General features: G+C 38.9%; 1 protein-coding gene across 1 annotated transcript in view; it reads right to left on the bottom strand.

Moving 5' to 3' along the window:
* The window catches only part of LOC149019766 (Polyketide cyclase / dehydrase and lipid transport protein), a 29,581-nt gene extending 13,011 nt beyond the window's left edge, over positions 1–16,570 (bottom strand). Inside the window, exons 1-2 of the mRNA XM_089153754.1 lie at positions 16,002–16,570; positions 3,352–3,519 (exon numbers count right to left, since the gene is read on the bottom strand). Of these exons, the coding sequence (XP_089009880.1) occupies positions 3,352–3,519; positions 16,002–16,490 (657 nt within the window). The 5' untranslated portion in view covers positions 16,491–16,570. The remainder of the gene's footprint in view (positions 1–3,351; positions 3,520–16,001) is intronic.
* Between the last annotated feature and the right edge of the window lie 217 nt (positions 16,571–16,787).

Consider the following 16,787-nt stretch of genomic DNA (forward strand, 5'->3'; position numbering starts at 1 on the left):
ATCATCACCCTGGAATTTCTGAACTTAATCCTTGTGCTCTTAAGTGTATGTTTGTTGGGTACTATCAGACCCCAAGGGGATATTGTTATTCTCTTGACTTAAGAAAATATTTTGCTACTGTAGATGTATCATTTTTCGAGTTCACTCTATTTTTTGCTAAATCTGTTAGCTTAATTGAACTAAATGATGATCTCTCTATCTCTGGTAATTCAAAGTGTTTTTCCACGGGCATAGTTCCTTCACCTCCACCTCTGCTGGCCATCACCAAAGTGCTTGCGCCATCCAAGACCACCTGCTCCTTCCTCCACACCTATGGTTTCTACCTCTGTGCCGACTTCGTCTGCTGATCTTGAGGACGTTCCTATCAAATCTAACCTTGATATTCCCATTACCCTTCGGAAAGGTACTTGTCATTGTGTTCAGTACCCCATCTCTAGCTTTATTTCTTATTATGGTTTATCCCCTAGTTATCCTACTACTCTATCTTCTGTTGAGACTTATCTTATTCTTAAGAATGTTCTTGAAGCCTTTTCTAATCCTGGGTGGGCTAGTGCAATGAAAGACGAATTACAGGCCTTAAAAGACAATCAGACTTGGGATCTTGTGCCTTTACCATCAGGAAAGACTGCTATTGGTTGTTGGTGGATATTCATTAAAGTTAGTCTGAATGGTTCTTAAACTCACTTGAAAGCTTGTATTGTGGCAGAAAGGTATGCTTAAGTTTATGGAGTAGATTTTGTAGATATTTTTCCCCCTATTGCCAAGCTTACATCCATTCGCATTTTGATTTCTCTGGCCGCTACCTACTAGTGGTCCTTGTTTTAGTTGGATGTGAAAAAATGCATTCTTTCATGGAAATTTGCGTGAGGAAGTGTTATGAAGTAACCACCAAGGTTTGTTGCTCGGTGGGAGAAAGGCATGGTCTCTCGCCTCCGCAAATCATATATAGTCTTAAGCAATCACCTCAAGCATGGTTTGGATGATCCACTTCCGTAGTGATAGAATTTGGGATGGCAGAATGTGAGAGCGATCACTTTATATTCTTTAAACACTCTTATGCAAGTAGAATCTTTCTTGTGGTGTATGTTGATTATATTGTCATTGTAGGAAATTACACTTTAAGAATTGATAGGTTAAAAACCTATTTACAAGAGAAATTTTAGGATAAAGACTTGGGCAAGCTAAAATATTTTCTAGGAGTCAAGGTCGCCCAATCAACAAAGGGCATCTTCTAGTCTCAGTGGAAGTATGTACCCTATTTACTCTCTGAAACATAAGTGTTAGGATCAAAACCCCGAGACACTCCCACGGAGACCAATTTGAAGTTAATGCTAGAAAGTGGAACCGTTCTTGATGATCTAGAGAAGTACAAAGTACTTGTAGGAAAGCTGAATTATTTGATTGTGACGACCTAACATTGCCTTTCCCATCAGTGTTATGAGTCAATTTTTGTCCACCCCACGAACAACACATAGGGATGCATTTATTCAAATTCTGAGGTATCTTAAGAAAGCACCAGGATGTGGACTTCTTTACAGTAATCATGGTCATAGGAATGTTGAAGGATACTCCGACGTTGATTAGGTTGGATCACCTATTGATATAAGATCAATACAAGCTATTGTAGATTTGTTTGAGGTAACCTTGGATCATGGAAGAGTAAGAAACAAACTGAGGTAGCAAGGTCAAGTGTAGAATTTGAGTATCATGCCATGGCACATGCCATATGTGAGATGGTATGGATAAAACAATTACTCGAAGGGTTAGCATTTGTCGATGACTCACATATGAAGTTGTGGGGCAACCACCAAGCTGCTATTCATATAGCATCAAATCCAGTCTTTCATGAATGTACAAAGCATATTGAAGTTGACTGTCACTTTGTTGCATCTTGGAGAGCAACTCGAGATTTGTTCACTAAGCTTTAGGGAGTGCAAGGGTTGATTATGTTTGTAACAAGCTAGGCATGAGTAATATAGATGCACCAGCTTGAGGGGGAGTGTTAGGAAGGGCAAAATTGGAAGAAAACAGTACCATCATGAGTTAGCAGCAGGCGCTAACTCACGATGTGAAAAGAAACAAAACTTAGAGTCCCAAAATGAATTAGATTAGGAGTTCTATTCCTACTTAAATTTCAAATATGATTCCTATTGGGAATCCTATTTTAAGCATAGCTTATAAATAAGAGTTTTGTTAAGAGGAGTGCTCATGATTTCAATCAGAGCTTCCACAGTAAAATCAACTGATCATTTTCTTATCTCCTTGTTCTTCCCCTTATTTTCTTCTCAAAATATCAACCAATGAGAATTGTTGAGCCACTTTTATTATGTTTCAAAACCAGTTTATCTTTGCAGGATTGAAGCAATTGGGAATTGGGAAGATATGATACTGTTATAGCAGTCAGTGGAGGCATGGATGGAGTGTGGCCATGGGAGAGTTTAAACAGGTCGATACCTTTATGATGGGTATCTTTCGGATTTTGTAGGTTCTATTAATAATTAGTTTCATTCTTTTTATTTTTTATTTTTATCTCCGTTTCTCATTAAATAAAAGGCTAATCTGTATCAATCTTTAGATTTGACAATCAGATTCTTTTTTCCTTTTAGAATAAAATACTCTTCTATCTCCCAAATATCAATTTGTCTTGTTGTCTAAAAAAATATTGAAGTACCATTTGTAGGTTCTATTTTTAATTAGTTTCTTGTTTATTTCTCTTTCTGCTTTCACTAAACAAAAAACTATTTTGTATTAATCGGTAGATTTGACACTCAGATTTTTTTCCTTTTTCTTTTTAGAATAATATATTTTAATTTTCTTTTTAGAATAATATTTTACTCTTATACGTCCCAACTATGAATTCATATTGTTGTTAAAAAAATATACTGGAAGTATCCTTTGGAATACCAAACAGGAAATTCCATCTTCAAGTTGAAAATAGATTCGCAATTTCCTGGTAAGTTGCTTCCAAATTGTCAAACAGAAGATTATTACTGAGCTTCCATTCTTTAAATCTTGTCGTCACGCAATCTTGGAACTTGGAAGTACCTTTCAAGTCTTTCTTTAAATAATTATAAAAGGATTAAGTTCTATACCCTGGTGTCAGTGCAAGGGCCGATGGGGAGAAATGAGCATATGGATGCATCAATATGGATGCTACCTTTCACAGGGGAGGAGCAGTTATTTCGCCCCATTTAATGTCTAGGTGCGGCGGCCACAATCCCTGATAGAGTCCTTTTCCCCTTACAATTATATCATGTATTTGACAACATTATAAGAAAACTGAGAACATTGAAGAGTTGAATCATAGACAGCATAGGTCAAAAATATCTAAGAAATTATGAGATCTCTGACCTGTTCTATGGACCATTTTCCACGAAAAGTTTTGAAGTCACCCTCAATCATCTCGAATTCAATATCTCGTCTTTGACCAAAAGGATGTCTCTCAAGATCCTTTTCGAAGCAGTCCACTACTCCTTTGGCATTAAATTTCAGTCCAAATGCTAAGTTCTGCTGTCCAATCTATATGGAAGGAAGCAACACATCACACATGGATTTATAATAAAAGGCTAGAAGTTTAAGAAAGATATACACAAAAAAAAGGAATAGTGAGGCATGGTCTTTTGATTGAGCTGATTTCGCAAAAAAAATCTGATAGGAACCTTCTATCTGGACGAAGAATTCAATTATGAGGACTAATGAAGAACAAACACAATAGCAATTACAAGAAGAAAGTAAAGAAATAGACTTGGTTAGAATGGTGCCAATCACCCCCTACAGCATATTGACATGGCCCGATTCATATTAGGCCCAAGGGTCTAGCATGCATGGGCCACACTTGCCCTAGTCCAACAAGGTGGTTACTAATGGGCTATACTTAGCCCATGTTCTAGAAAGGGGGAGGATTCTAGAGAAGTCCTAGTCTTAGAAAATATGTCATCTCTAGAAGAGTCACTAGAAATATCTAGACACACTAGAATGTTCCTATTCATTAGATGATAGACACTTGTACATAATCTTGAACATTCATTGTATCCTACCTCACCTATAAATAAGGGAGGGTGTCATTTGTACAAAGCATCCAAGAAGTGATCAAGACAAGTTCTCTCAAGGTTCTCTCCAAAGCCCCAAGTTCTCTCCTACTCTCTTTAGTTGGCTTTTTGGCTTAGTGTGTGCTAAGTGCCGGCACAACTGGCTTAGTCAAGAACTAAGGCGTGACAATATGCTGCCTTTAGCCAAATGCAGCCCCAAAAATGAACTGATATCCTTTGCTTACATTTCCCCCCCCCACTATAAGTCGGTTAAGGTAACTCTTCCCACTTTCTTTCCTCCTTGTGTCGTGGCCCCAAGGCCCTAACATTACCATCACCTTTGAAATTCACCTCGTCCTTAAGGTGAGGTAAGATTATGAGCTTGGTCTTCACATGCTTGCCGCACAACCATAACAGTTCAACATGATCGAAAACAGACATCCTTCCTTGTTTGACAGCTAAAGCCACTAGTGCGGATAAAAAGCTGAAAGAGGGGGCATTTGGATTATTAAAACCTGACCAAACTGCTTGAGCTCCCTTGAAGGCAGTCAAGAGTTGCATGTAGTTGATTCACCGATAAAAAACGATTATCCTTCAAGGGGTGCAAGTTTGGCTTGGTGGCCTTGACCTGGTTGAGAAAGGGGCTTGGGCTCAAGACTTTGGCCTTGAGGGCGGGTTAGGGCCAAAATATTCTAGCCCTTGGATTACTATTTGGCCCGCCCCCTCCATCCTTGATTTTTGGCCCTAATCTTGACCCTAATCCTAACCCTGATTTTGGCCCTGACTTTAACCATGGATTTCATCCTAGTATTGACCCTCATATTAACCTTGATATAAGTCTTGATTTTGACCCTGAGTTGTCATTTTGATCATATTAGACAATGAGCTTATTTTTTATATTACTTGATACCTAAGGAGTTCAACTTGGAATAAGCTTACTCTTCAAAATACTCCTACTGTAACTTAAGACTCCAATTCAAACTAGACTTAGCAACTACGAATTACAACTGAATTTAAATTAGCAAAGTAAAAGATAAAAAGGACTACTAACTACTACTAGGACTATGATTGTAAGAGTCCTCTTTTGTCAAGACCCCTAGATGGATTAGGACATTGTCATATCTCATCAAAAGAGTGATCCAATCAGCAAAGTAAGGGTAGATCTGGAATCCTGGTAAACTTCTGATTCTCCTGGGATAAGTCATGATTGAGTAGGACACCTGGAAAATGACCAAAATAACCTTGGATGGCGTGGCTACTCAGTGGGGTCGTGGGAAGTGGGCTGCAGGCCTAGTTCTTCTTGCGGCTTCTACTGGGAGATCTAGTGGTACACATCAATTTTCCCCCTCTTGAAAGCATTCATCTCCGATGTATGGGTGAATGCCTCATACCTTTCATATAAGTCTAGTTCAATGCCATATGCCTTTCAGATAAGTTTAGATCAAGCTTCTTCATATCATTCACATTGATCCATGTGCTCTCACTTCTTGGCTTGTCTTTCCACTTGACAAGGAAAGTATCATAACCTGGTCCCTTGCGAGTGGTCTTGTGCATATCATCTAGGACTTCTTCAATGGAGTCTCAATCAGGGGGAGCAAGTTGAGGTTGGCACAAGATATGCTTGAATGTCCCTCATTTGGGTGATGCCTATGCAAAGCTATAGGTTTGATGCCCTGAATACATTGTTGATGCCTCCATCTGGGCATTGGGGCCAATTCGATCAAGGATCTTGTATGGTCCCATCTTCTTGGGGTGGAGCTTGGTGTTGACTCCTGGCTGGTGCCGATCTGGGTGTACTCAAACCATGACCACATCTCCTAACTTGGATTCCACTTGTCCCTTGTGTCTATCAACATTAGCTTTGTATATCTCAGTGTTGAAGGTTATCTTCCCTCTAACATTTGCAACTTCTATAATATGTTTTCAAGGAAGAAAATTCGACCGAAACAGGAATTTCGACCTTGCAAAAGGCCGAAATTTCGACGTTTCGGTCGAAATTTTGATCGAAACTGGACACTTTTTCTGAAAATTGGAACTTCAATTTCGGGCCTCATATGGACTCAAAATGATTTGGATGCTTGTATACTACCTATTTCAAGCATAATAAACACAATGGAACTAGTATTTTGTAAAAAACAAAACTATTGAAAATTTATCATTCAAGTATACTAACAAATGACTGGTTCCGACAAGTGCAAACTGTATTGCATACATGCATAGAATCAACAACATACATGAATTGTTTGGTAGAATGGTTACATATACAACAAGTCAACAAAATAAAATGACCGACTAGATCAAGTGATGGTGTCACAAATATATTAAGCTAAAGCCTATATATCATATATACATAAAATAAAAATACATAATTTTAGAAAATAATTATTAAAATAAAAAAATGAAAAAATGGTAGCAAATAATAAAAAGATAAGTTTAACAAAACACAATTATAGATCATAGTCCTAGGCTAAACATATATTAATTTCAAGGCAATACAAGATCATTTAAGGCATGAACAAAACAAAAATAAAAAAAGGGGAAGTTCGGAACTGTTGGGTGTGGCTCATGCTTCATATTCTATTGTTGCTGGAGTTTCCTTTGTAGCTGTTGTGGCTTAGGAGGTGTTTGGAGGCAAAAAATGAGCAAAAGTGGTGTTTGAAGGCAAAGGAGTAGTGAAAATTAGGTGAAAATGGGATAGAAATCAACAAAAGCTAAGGAAAAACAAGTTGGAATGCTGATATGTTGAAATTTTGGTCGAAATGGTCGAAATTTCGGTCGATACGAAACGATATGGATACATTTCGTGCCTACTACTACATTTCGTTTCGATTTGGATTTTTGCAGGCATTTCGGTCGAAATTTCGACCATTTCGATCGAATTTTCTTCCATGTATGTTTTAAGAACTCATTTGCTTTGATACTGATTCTAGCCTCTGCTGGGAGTGGGGCTAAATTGATGGGTCTTTGGGGTTGTATACCAAGTAGTGCTTCAAAAGTTCTCTCAGTGGTGCTGTTAAAACAGCTATTGTAGGCAAACTCTGCCCTATCTAGAATAGTAGGCCAAGTCTTGTAGTCCCTCACCAGGCTTCTCAATAGGTTTCTAGGGTTCTGTTAACCACCTCAATCTAACCATCTTTCTGGGGGTGAAAGGCTGTGGAGAACAGTAACTTGGTGTTGGTCAGCAACCATAGGGTTTTCCAGAAATAACTCATAAATTTTACTTCCTGGTCTGAAACTATGGTACTAGGCAGTCCATGGATCCTCACTCTCCCCCTAAAGAAGCGTTTGGCAATGTTCTTGGCATCATAGGTCTTTGGACAAGGGATAAAAGTGGGCCATTTTGGTGAACTATCAACCATTACAAAGATGGTTGTAATGGAACCGAATTTTCCTTGGGAGGGGGGTAACACTAGGACAAAGTCCCTGGTTAAGTATTTTCGGGGTTGGTAGGGGATGGGTAAAGGGGTGTATTGAACAATATTTTGTCGTCCACCTTTAGCTACTTGGCATACTTTGCACTGTTGACAACCATCTCTACATCTCTGTGCAAGAGGGGCCAATATTATCTGTCTGTTACTTATGCCGTGGTCTTTGCTACTCCAGAGTGCCCTCCTAGTCGTCCACCATGTATCTCCCTAATAAGGTACTGCCATAAAGAAGTTTCTAGGATGCACATCTATTGCAAAATAGGTAACCATCATGTAGGAATACTGAGGATGTTGTCCCCCTTGTGTCTAGCTGTTGTTACAAGAAATAGACTAGCCAACAGAGTGAATAAAGGTGAGAGCTACACTGAGCCAAATAATCCTTATTTGAGTTAGTTCCTGGTGAATTTATGTAGCATTTTCAATTCACATTGGTATAGGCATTTCCTTCTTCGAAGAGAGTATTTGTCTTTTAGTTTTTTATCTAACAGGCTACTGCCTTTCACTCGAATTTGAAGGAAGAAACTTTCAGTTCAATTGGTCTGTGCATTTCAATATTCAGGCTAGTGGAGTCTGTAGTAGAGTCAAGTGTGGTGCTGCTGTGGATCCAGTATTATGTTGTGGATTCAGCACTCCACAGAAAGTTATCCTGGACTTTAATTTCCTGCATTTATCTCTACTAATTAAAAAAAGGGCAACTCTGGTGCTGAAGGCTTTGGCACCCGGGGGGGGGGGGAGGGTTGCATTTTTTTTCCTATGCAGCCTTACCCCAGCAATTTTTGCTGAGAGGCTTTTTCGATGCCTAGACCTCGGGCTACGCCTGGTGATCTACTGACCATAGCGCCAATGCCTTATCTCCACAAGATGACCATGCCATTAATTACTCATTTTGTTTTTTTATTCTTTACGTCTGAAATAGATCTGATATTCTCTATTTCCATGCATATCATATCTTCCTCAAAATCTGGTTTCAACTTTCAACAATGTCAAATCATAGCATGTATAATGTCTTGAGCTTACAAATTTAATCTGTCTAGAATTCCTATTCCAACAAGGAATATTCTGAAACATTCCAATAACTGGATTTCAAATCTGTCTACATAAGTAGCAATCAGTTTTTTTTCTCAACAACCCTACAGTTCCAATCTTTTGACTAATTTCTGATATTCCTAATTAGAGACTGATTTCAGTCAAATCTATTTTCAAGTTCAGTTTTGAAGATTCTTGAACGGAGGTAATTTTCTCACTAACGAGACTCATAGAAAGATTAGAGAGGGAAACAAGAATCTCCATCTGGTTTTTTTAGACCAACATAAAGCCTAAGAAAGAGTCCCAAGCATGGAAAAAAATTCGATCGAAATGGTTGAAATTTCGACCGAAATGCTTGCAAAATTCCAAATCGAAACGAAATGTAGTAGTAGGCACGAAATGTATCCTGTATCGTTTCGTATCGACCGAAATATCGGTTGATACGAGTCGATATTTCGGCCCGATATCATATCGGGCCGAAATGATACCTGTGTTTAAAGTATCCAACTCGAGCTCATTTTCGACATTTCGACGCTATTTCGACCCATATCGCTAGAGCCATTTCGACCTCCTTTTGAATTTTTTGCTGATTTCTCTTGTTTTCATCCCCTTCTACACCTAATTTCTAGTATTCCATTTCCATCAAACACTTGATTTGTTCCTCCATTTGTGCATTTTCTCAAATCTTGCAAGGTGAGTAACCAACTTCCTCATTTTTTGATTTTTGTTTCATTTGTGCCTTAAATCATGTTATATTGCTTTCAAATTTATATATGTTTACTTTAGAGTGTTGATCTATGAATTTGTAGTGTCAAAATTATTTTTTGATTCTTCCTACTATTTTTTGATTTTTCTGTTATTAAAAATTATTTACTAAATTATGTATATTGCTAAAAATGTATATGTATAGTACATGTATAAGCTTCAAATGAATGTATGTGAGAGTTGAGACACCATATTGCTGTGATGGTGTTGAATTAATTTTTTTTTCTGTTAATTATGTAATTTTACTGTATTTAATATACATTTAAATAATTAAAAAAATATTTAAATATTAAAAAAACCAATTAATTTCTGTTTTAAATTTTAAAATAGCGGAGTATTAGTGGAAGCATGTATGCAATTTTTGGAGCATGTTGTGGATATTTTTAAGATAGTTTGTGTGTATTACATATATTTTTTTTATATTTAAAAATAGGAGGTTATTATTAGAAGCATGTATGTCATTTTTGGAACATATTGTAGAGCTTTTCAAGATACTTAGTGTGTGTTTCTTGTATCAGTCACTCTATTTTAAAGATGTCAGACATAGCTTGGGAACATGGGAGGCCACTGACAGCTGATAGGAGGAAGAGCGAGTGTAATTATTGTAAAAAACAAATAGGAGGAGGTGGGGCCACTAGATTGAAGGTGCATCTAGCTGGTGGCAACAGGGATGTAACAGGGTGCCCAAAGGTGCCCGTAGAGGTCAAGAGGGCAATGGCCTCATATATTACTAGTACAAAGCAAAAGAGGAAAGAGAAGAGAACACAGAGGGATGAGTTTGAGGATACCTGCTTAGATGACCTTCCAGACAAGGAACGATATTTCGGTTGAATTCGGTGGTTCGCTCATCGGCGAACAAGACGAATTGGCGAATTTCGCCGAAAATTTCGGCGAAATTTGGTGAAAGTCTCGCGATGGGGAAAATGCATTAAATACAAAATATGAAAAGGCAAAATGGCTGGGGAAAGTGGAAAATGCATTAAATGCTGATTTGACAAAAAGAAGAATGAGCAACCACGTGGATGGTTACAAAAGCCCATCCTAAATTTCATTTTTTTATTATCTTTTTTTAATCTAAAAAGCTGGTCGTACTCGTTCCTCTCTCTCTTTCATTTCTTAACTTCTTCTCTTCTATTGCAGACGAAGCAGCAGCAGGGAGTTTCCAGCGTGTCGTAACTTGTGTTCCTCTCTTTCTTTCATTTCTTCAGTTCTTCTCTTTTCTTGCAGACGCAGCAGCAGCAGGGAGTTTCCCACGAGATGAAACAACGCAACAGCCACACCACCACCATGGAGCCTTGTAGCAGGGCATTTCTGTTCCGACGATGAGATCAGAGATGAAATAATAGACCTTTGGAGTCGTGTTTGGTGTTTGATATTCGCTGCAATCTACAATCCTAGCCAAAAAAAAATTCAGACTGATCGTGTTAAATGTCGATTGGATTTCGCCGGAAAAATGAGGAAACTGGGGGCACCAAGCTTTCGTATGATTCCTGATTTCGCCGGAAAATAGGAAACCAAACAAACTTGTTCCGCTAATCTTCAGTTGCTTCTCAGAGCTTCAGGGGCACCAAGATGAAAGAGAGAGAAGAAGAAGAATGAATGAATAACGAAGTGTTAAAGACGGCTTCTTCTCTTCTGTTCTACCACAGAAGAATCCTGAGTCAAAAGATTTAACGGCACACCATAGGTTGTTGTTTCGGCAAAAATGGCGATTTTCCGGCGAAAAGTTGCAATATCGATTTCGATCCATTTTTTATTTCGCCCACCGGCGAACTGGGTGAAATTCGCCGAAATTTCCTTCCATGCTTCCAGATCTTGAGGGTTATGGTAGGGATGAGCCAGGAGACAGTGACCCTGATCCAGAGGCTGATCAGCTGAGGAGGGCGATGATGATGAGTAGGGAGCAACAGAGGATTGATGACATGAGGAGGCAACAGAGGGGTTTGGGTTGTGGGTCCTCTAGAGAGCCAGTAGGTATGGGAGGCACAGGTGGCTCCCAAGTCCCTATGAGGAGGTCTCAGAGTGTGAGGCAGGAGGCTCCTATCCCACGGGCCCCTACAAGGGATCGAGCTTCCTCAGCACATCTTACAGATCCGGATCTTGAGATTCTTCGCAATGATCCGGCCCTATTTGCGAGGCCTGAGCATAAACAGAGAAAGTTGAACTGTTGAAGCACTTATGGGGGAGTGTGAAGGAGAAAGTGAGGATGGCTTTCTCCAAATGGGCGCATTACCATAGTGTTCCAGCACATACAACCCAGGGGCCCTACTATAGAGATATGATTGAGCAAATAGGCAGGGCTCGAAGTGGTGTACAGGGCCCCACTCCATATGAGATATATAATGTGTATTTGCCTAAGCATAAAGAGGACATAAATGAGTACATTAAGGGATTAAAGCCCATGTGGAATCATTATGGAGTGACTCTGATGGCTGATGGTTGGACTGGTCCCACTAGACAGTTTATCATCAATTTCATGTTGAATTGTGATGGGAGGACAGTGTTCCTCAAGTCAGTAGATGCATCCGGTGAGAAGAAGATGCAAAATACATTTACAAATTATTGAAGCAAGTGGTGAAGGAGGTTGGAGTGGAAAATGTGGTTCAAATTGTGACTGATAATGGCTCCAACTACAAGAAAGCTGGGTTGAAGATGCAGGAGAACTCCAAGTATCTAAATTGGGGTGTCAATTTTCAACCCGAACCGTTAAAACCGGACCGAACCGGCCTGTTATAGCCCGAACCGGCCCGAACCGATCCTTAATGGGCCGTAATTGGGCTGAGGGTCCTCAGCCCGAACGGTTTCGGGCTGGCCCAGCCCGTGTGCGGCCCGTTAGTCTTTTACATAAATAAAATTAAAATATTAAATGTAATTAATTTTTTTTGGTATTGTTTAAATGTAATTAATGATCCATGAATTTCGGTGTTTGAGACGTTGAGACTCGAGTTTGAGTAGTTGAGAGTTGAGTGTTAACACGTTTAACGGTTTAAGTTTTAAGTTTTAACTTTTTAATTTTCAAATTTCATTTAGTTTTATTATTTTAAAACTTAAAAGTCTTAATTGATAACTCTTGACTCCTAAGTCTTAATCAGTTAATCTTAATCGTTAACTTTTTAATTTTCAAATTTCATTTAGTTTTATTATTTTAAAATTTAAAAGTCTTAATTGATAACTCTAACTCTTAAGTCTTTACCAAAATAAAAAAACTCTTAAGTGGTTTGGATCAAGCTAATGCCATCATTTATCGTTGGATCTACTTGGAGTCTTCATCCTCTATCTTTTGTAGTTTTGTGTGTGAGAAACTAGGATTTGGAGTTGATGAAAAAATAAAAATAAATTTCAATATTGATTTTTAATTTAGTCCAAACCATTAGGCCAAACCGTTAGTCAACCCGAACCTAAACCGCACCAAACAGAAACTGCACCGAAACCGTTATCTTTTAAATGGGCTGGTTTGGGCTTGGGGTTTTTCAGACTGAAACCGCTTCAGACCGCACCGTTGACACCCCTATATCTAAACATATAGTATTAATTTTCATTTGTAAATACATATATTTACATATACATGTACGCTTTATAACTTTGTATTGATGGCTTGATGCCTTGATGGATGGACAGATATAGGCTCTTTTGGACTCCTTGTGCTGCTCACTGCATTGACTTAATGTTGAAGGAGATTGGAAAGGTCAAGCTTCTGAAGAATACCGTGGAGCAAGCTCGATATGTTAGCACCTTCATATATAACCACACCTATGCATTAAGGATGATGAGGGACAAGTGTCAGGGTGAGTTAGTGATGCCAGGCATAACCAGATTTGCTACTAATTGGATAGCACTGCAGAGCTTTGAAAGTAGGAAGACTGGCCTTAGGAGTATGTTTGCATCAGAGGAGTGGTTTAACTGGGATACTGCGGTGGAGAGTATTGGTTCTACCGAGTCGACTTATGGTTATGGACCATATGGTGTCCCTCCTGGCTATCAAATTCAGGGTCAGGACAGTCAGCCACGAGTGGAGCCTTATGGTTATGGAGCGGCCTATGGAGCTTATGGTGTCCCTCCCATTGTCGATTATCGGAGTCAGCCACTGGGACCTTATCAGTATCCTTATCCTTCTCCTAGTCTTGAGAGCCAGGGTGCTCTTTCATTTGTTGAGCAGATCTTCCACACTATTCCACAACCACAAGGCCCACCACCACCACCACCAGTTCCTTTGGAGATTCACAACTTCCCACCGTTTGGGAATTTTATGCATGTGGATGAGGCCACATACAGAGATGCAGTTCTTGACTATGTCCAAAACTATATGGGGCGGGGGCAAACATCATGGGAGTTATATTGTCATTTGTATGGGGTGCAGGCGGAAGAGGGAGACCTTGAGGCTTGAATAGAATAGACTTGTAAGTAATAACATTCCCGCTTCTTCTCTAATTCATGTACTATATACTTGGAATGTTGGATGTTACATTTTCAGTAGTTTTTTAGTAAACTAGTAGTTTTATAGTGTTTATTATGCTTGAAATAGCTAGTATGCAAAAATTCAAATCAATTTGAGTGCATTTGAGGCTCGAAATTGAGTTTTCAAGAATCAGGAAAAAAGTATCTAGTTTCGGTCGAAATTTCGACCGAAACCTCGAAATTTCAACCTTTTCCAAGGTCGAAATGTTCATATCGATCGAAATTTTTTCCTTGGTCCCAAGAGAGCTAATCTAGGTATGCTTGAAAAGAAAAGCGTTACCCCAAGGATTAGTCTCAAACCCTTATTTGTACTTGTCATGGAGAACTAAAGGCAGACAGGATCAGGTTCGATGGTGCATGATTTTTGCAGAAGACGCTGTACTGCTAGATGAGACAAAAACAAGGATTTACGCCATATTGGAACTATGGAGATTAACCTTGGAATCAAAAGGTCTGAAGACAATTAAAACTAAATCTAAATTTATGGTTTGTAACTTTAGCAGCTTAGAAAGAGGTACTAGGTTGGTGAACATTGGTGAGACATAAATCCTGCAAAGTGATCACAATAGATATCTGGGATCAATCATAAAATAAAGAGGATATGTTGAAGACAACATTGCCCTAGCACCCCATTGATGCAGAATTGAAGACATATTTAAGAAAGAAGAAGCCCATTGGGTCAAGCCCATCAAAGGCCTAAAGCTATCACTTGAATCAGCCCATGGCTTTCATGGGCTAAGATTGTTTTAGTGGGTTAAAGTCAGCCCATATATGTTGTACTTCATAGTCTAGACCTAAGCCCAAGTCTAGTTTTTAAAAAGTCAATAAAAGGGGCTGTGGTTTGAAAATAAAAGAACTCATTGTCAAAGGAGTTTTCCTTTGTCAAGAGTTAGGTAGTAGTTGAGTTATTAATAGGTAGGTGGTGTTAGATAGTGGTTGGATGTTACAATTAATGTTTATGTCTCTTTAGAATGCTATATAAAGAAACTTATGTAAGGGGTGAAGATAGAACTCATTAATAGAAATCAAATTGCTTTGTTAGCATTCCTTCTCTATGGAGAATCCTTGTGTTTGACCAAGGTAGGTTGGTGTTCGATCCAATCGATCCACCTTGTGGTGTGATGCTCGGGTGTTACGTTGTTATTCTCAATTCCCTCATATTGTCCTTTCAATTTCTTCATCACAGTTCTACCCCTATTTTGAAGATCTATTCAGCCCGTATTGTTATACTATCATACTTATAATACTACTATAGTTTTAACCCTCTTTCATATCTAAATTATATTTCATCTTAAGTTTATCAAATCTTAAGCCACCTTGGCTTTCTGATGTAATGACCAACAGACAGACCATCCATAGCTATGGCCTATGGGACTGTACAAGCAAGGCTATTGTGGTATAGTTTTCTCCACATATCCAACCATCTATCATTACATCCAAATCCTAATTAGTTATTTTGTAACAAAAAACTTAAATCTTTCTTGTGAGACCTTGGCCCTAGAAGTTTGAAGCATTTTGCTGAGGGGAAAAAAAGTTTGATAGAAGCATTGTCTCAAATGGGATGGAAATCCTTCAGGATCCACACTTTCCCCATATTCATATTTCAGAAGGCATCTATCTTTCCTATCCTACCATTGTTTTAATCAGAGATTTCAACCCCCATAGCTCACTCATCCGTTCTTCTTTGGCTTTTAGTTCCTTCACCTTAATTGAAAGAAACTTCTTCTCCTAATACATAATTTCCGACAATAAATCCTTCAACAGTTCCACTCTGAAGTGACCACTTGTGTCAAGTTCGACATAAACATTTAATACACCAAGAGGTCAGAGCATGCATTAATCAATACCAATGTGATTCTTCACACTTGTTCAATATATTCGTTTGGCCTGAATCTGCCACTGCAACCATAATCTCAAAACAGTTTTCATCATCGATTTGCAGTTTGATGCCATCTCCGATGACCTGTTCGTCAAAAGCCATAAACTTGCAAGGCACACTTCCTATTCTCACGCATGTGAACTAGACTGGCGTCCAGTCGACAATATTTCAGCACAACGTGCCAATTTTCGAGTTGCAGATTTGCTCTTCTTTGCCTCTACGAAGTCTTCTACCTATCGCTAAGGGGGAGGCACATTAACGGGCTCACTGGACAACTATTCATTTCCAGGAAAAGAAGAAGAAGAAGAACAAGGAGGAGGAGTATCCATTGAGAAACTCCAATCGAATCGAAAGATCCCCCATATCTGAAGTCATACTAGTAAACAAAATAACGTATCAAGTAGGGGGATAACTAATAACCTGGAATACTCTGGCGAAGTTTTCCCTCTTTTCGAGTAACTGGCTCACGGCAAGGCCAGGAATAAAATCAGCCAATCTCTCGTAATCCGTCAATAAGTTCCAGATTGTTTCGAGGCTGGCATGGATTGCAATTCGGGATTGAATTCTCCGGGAGTTGTTGCCAAGCTTCTCGATCTTGATCTCGATGTCGACATCGTCTCCGGAGAATATAGGAGGCACGGTAGACAGCGATGAACCTGATATCCCAGGCTCGTCGAGGGAAGAAGAACCCGTATCGATATTAGCAGAAGAATCTGAGATCGATTTCATTTTCAATGAACAGAGGAAGTCTGTAGAAGGGAATAATGTTTTTTGGATCCCGAACAAGCTCGAATTTTTATTTTTCGTAGGAAAGGAACATGGGTGAAAAGCTGAAGCAAGGACTAACGCCGGAATCTGCAACTGTGAGTTGGTCCCGCTGCCAAACATCGAGAGTGGAATTGCAGTCATGGCGCTCAACAGCCACGGTGACTTGTGGATTTACTTTACCATCCCCAATTTTAAATTAGGATTTCAGCAAAGATCATTAACTTCTGTTTTTCGGCAAGAAGGAGAGATAATTAGTTAATATTAATAAATAAATAAAGACAAAAAAAAAAAAAAAAAAAAGAGAGCTAAAGATCAGCAGATCACCCAACGTTTCGTAATCCAAATGTAATCCAAAAAAAGAAAAAAAATCCAAATGCATGCATTTCCTTCTAAGTTAATGTTGTTCTCACTTCTCACAACAGAAAGGTAAAATGGAAG

This window comes from Hakea prostrata, chromosome 4, assembly GCF_041222555.1.
Source record: "Hakea prostrata isolate BN-2017 chromosome 4, UWA_Hpros_2, whole genome shotgun sequence".
NCBI classification, from domain to species: Eukaryota; Viridiplantae; Streptophyta; class Magnoliopsida; order Proteales; family Proteaceae; genus Hakea; species Hakea prostrata.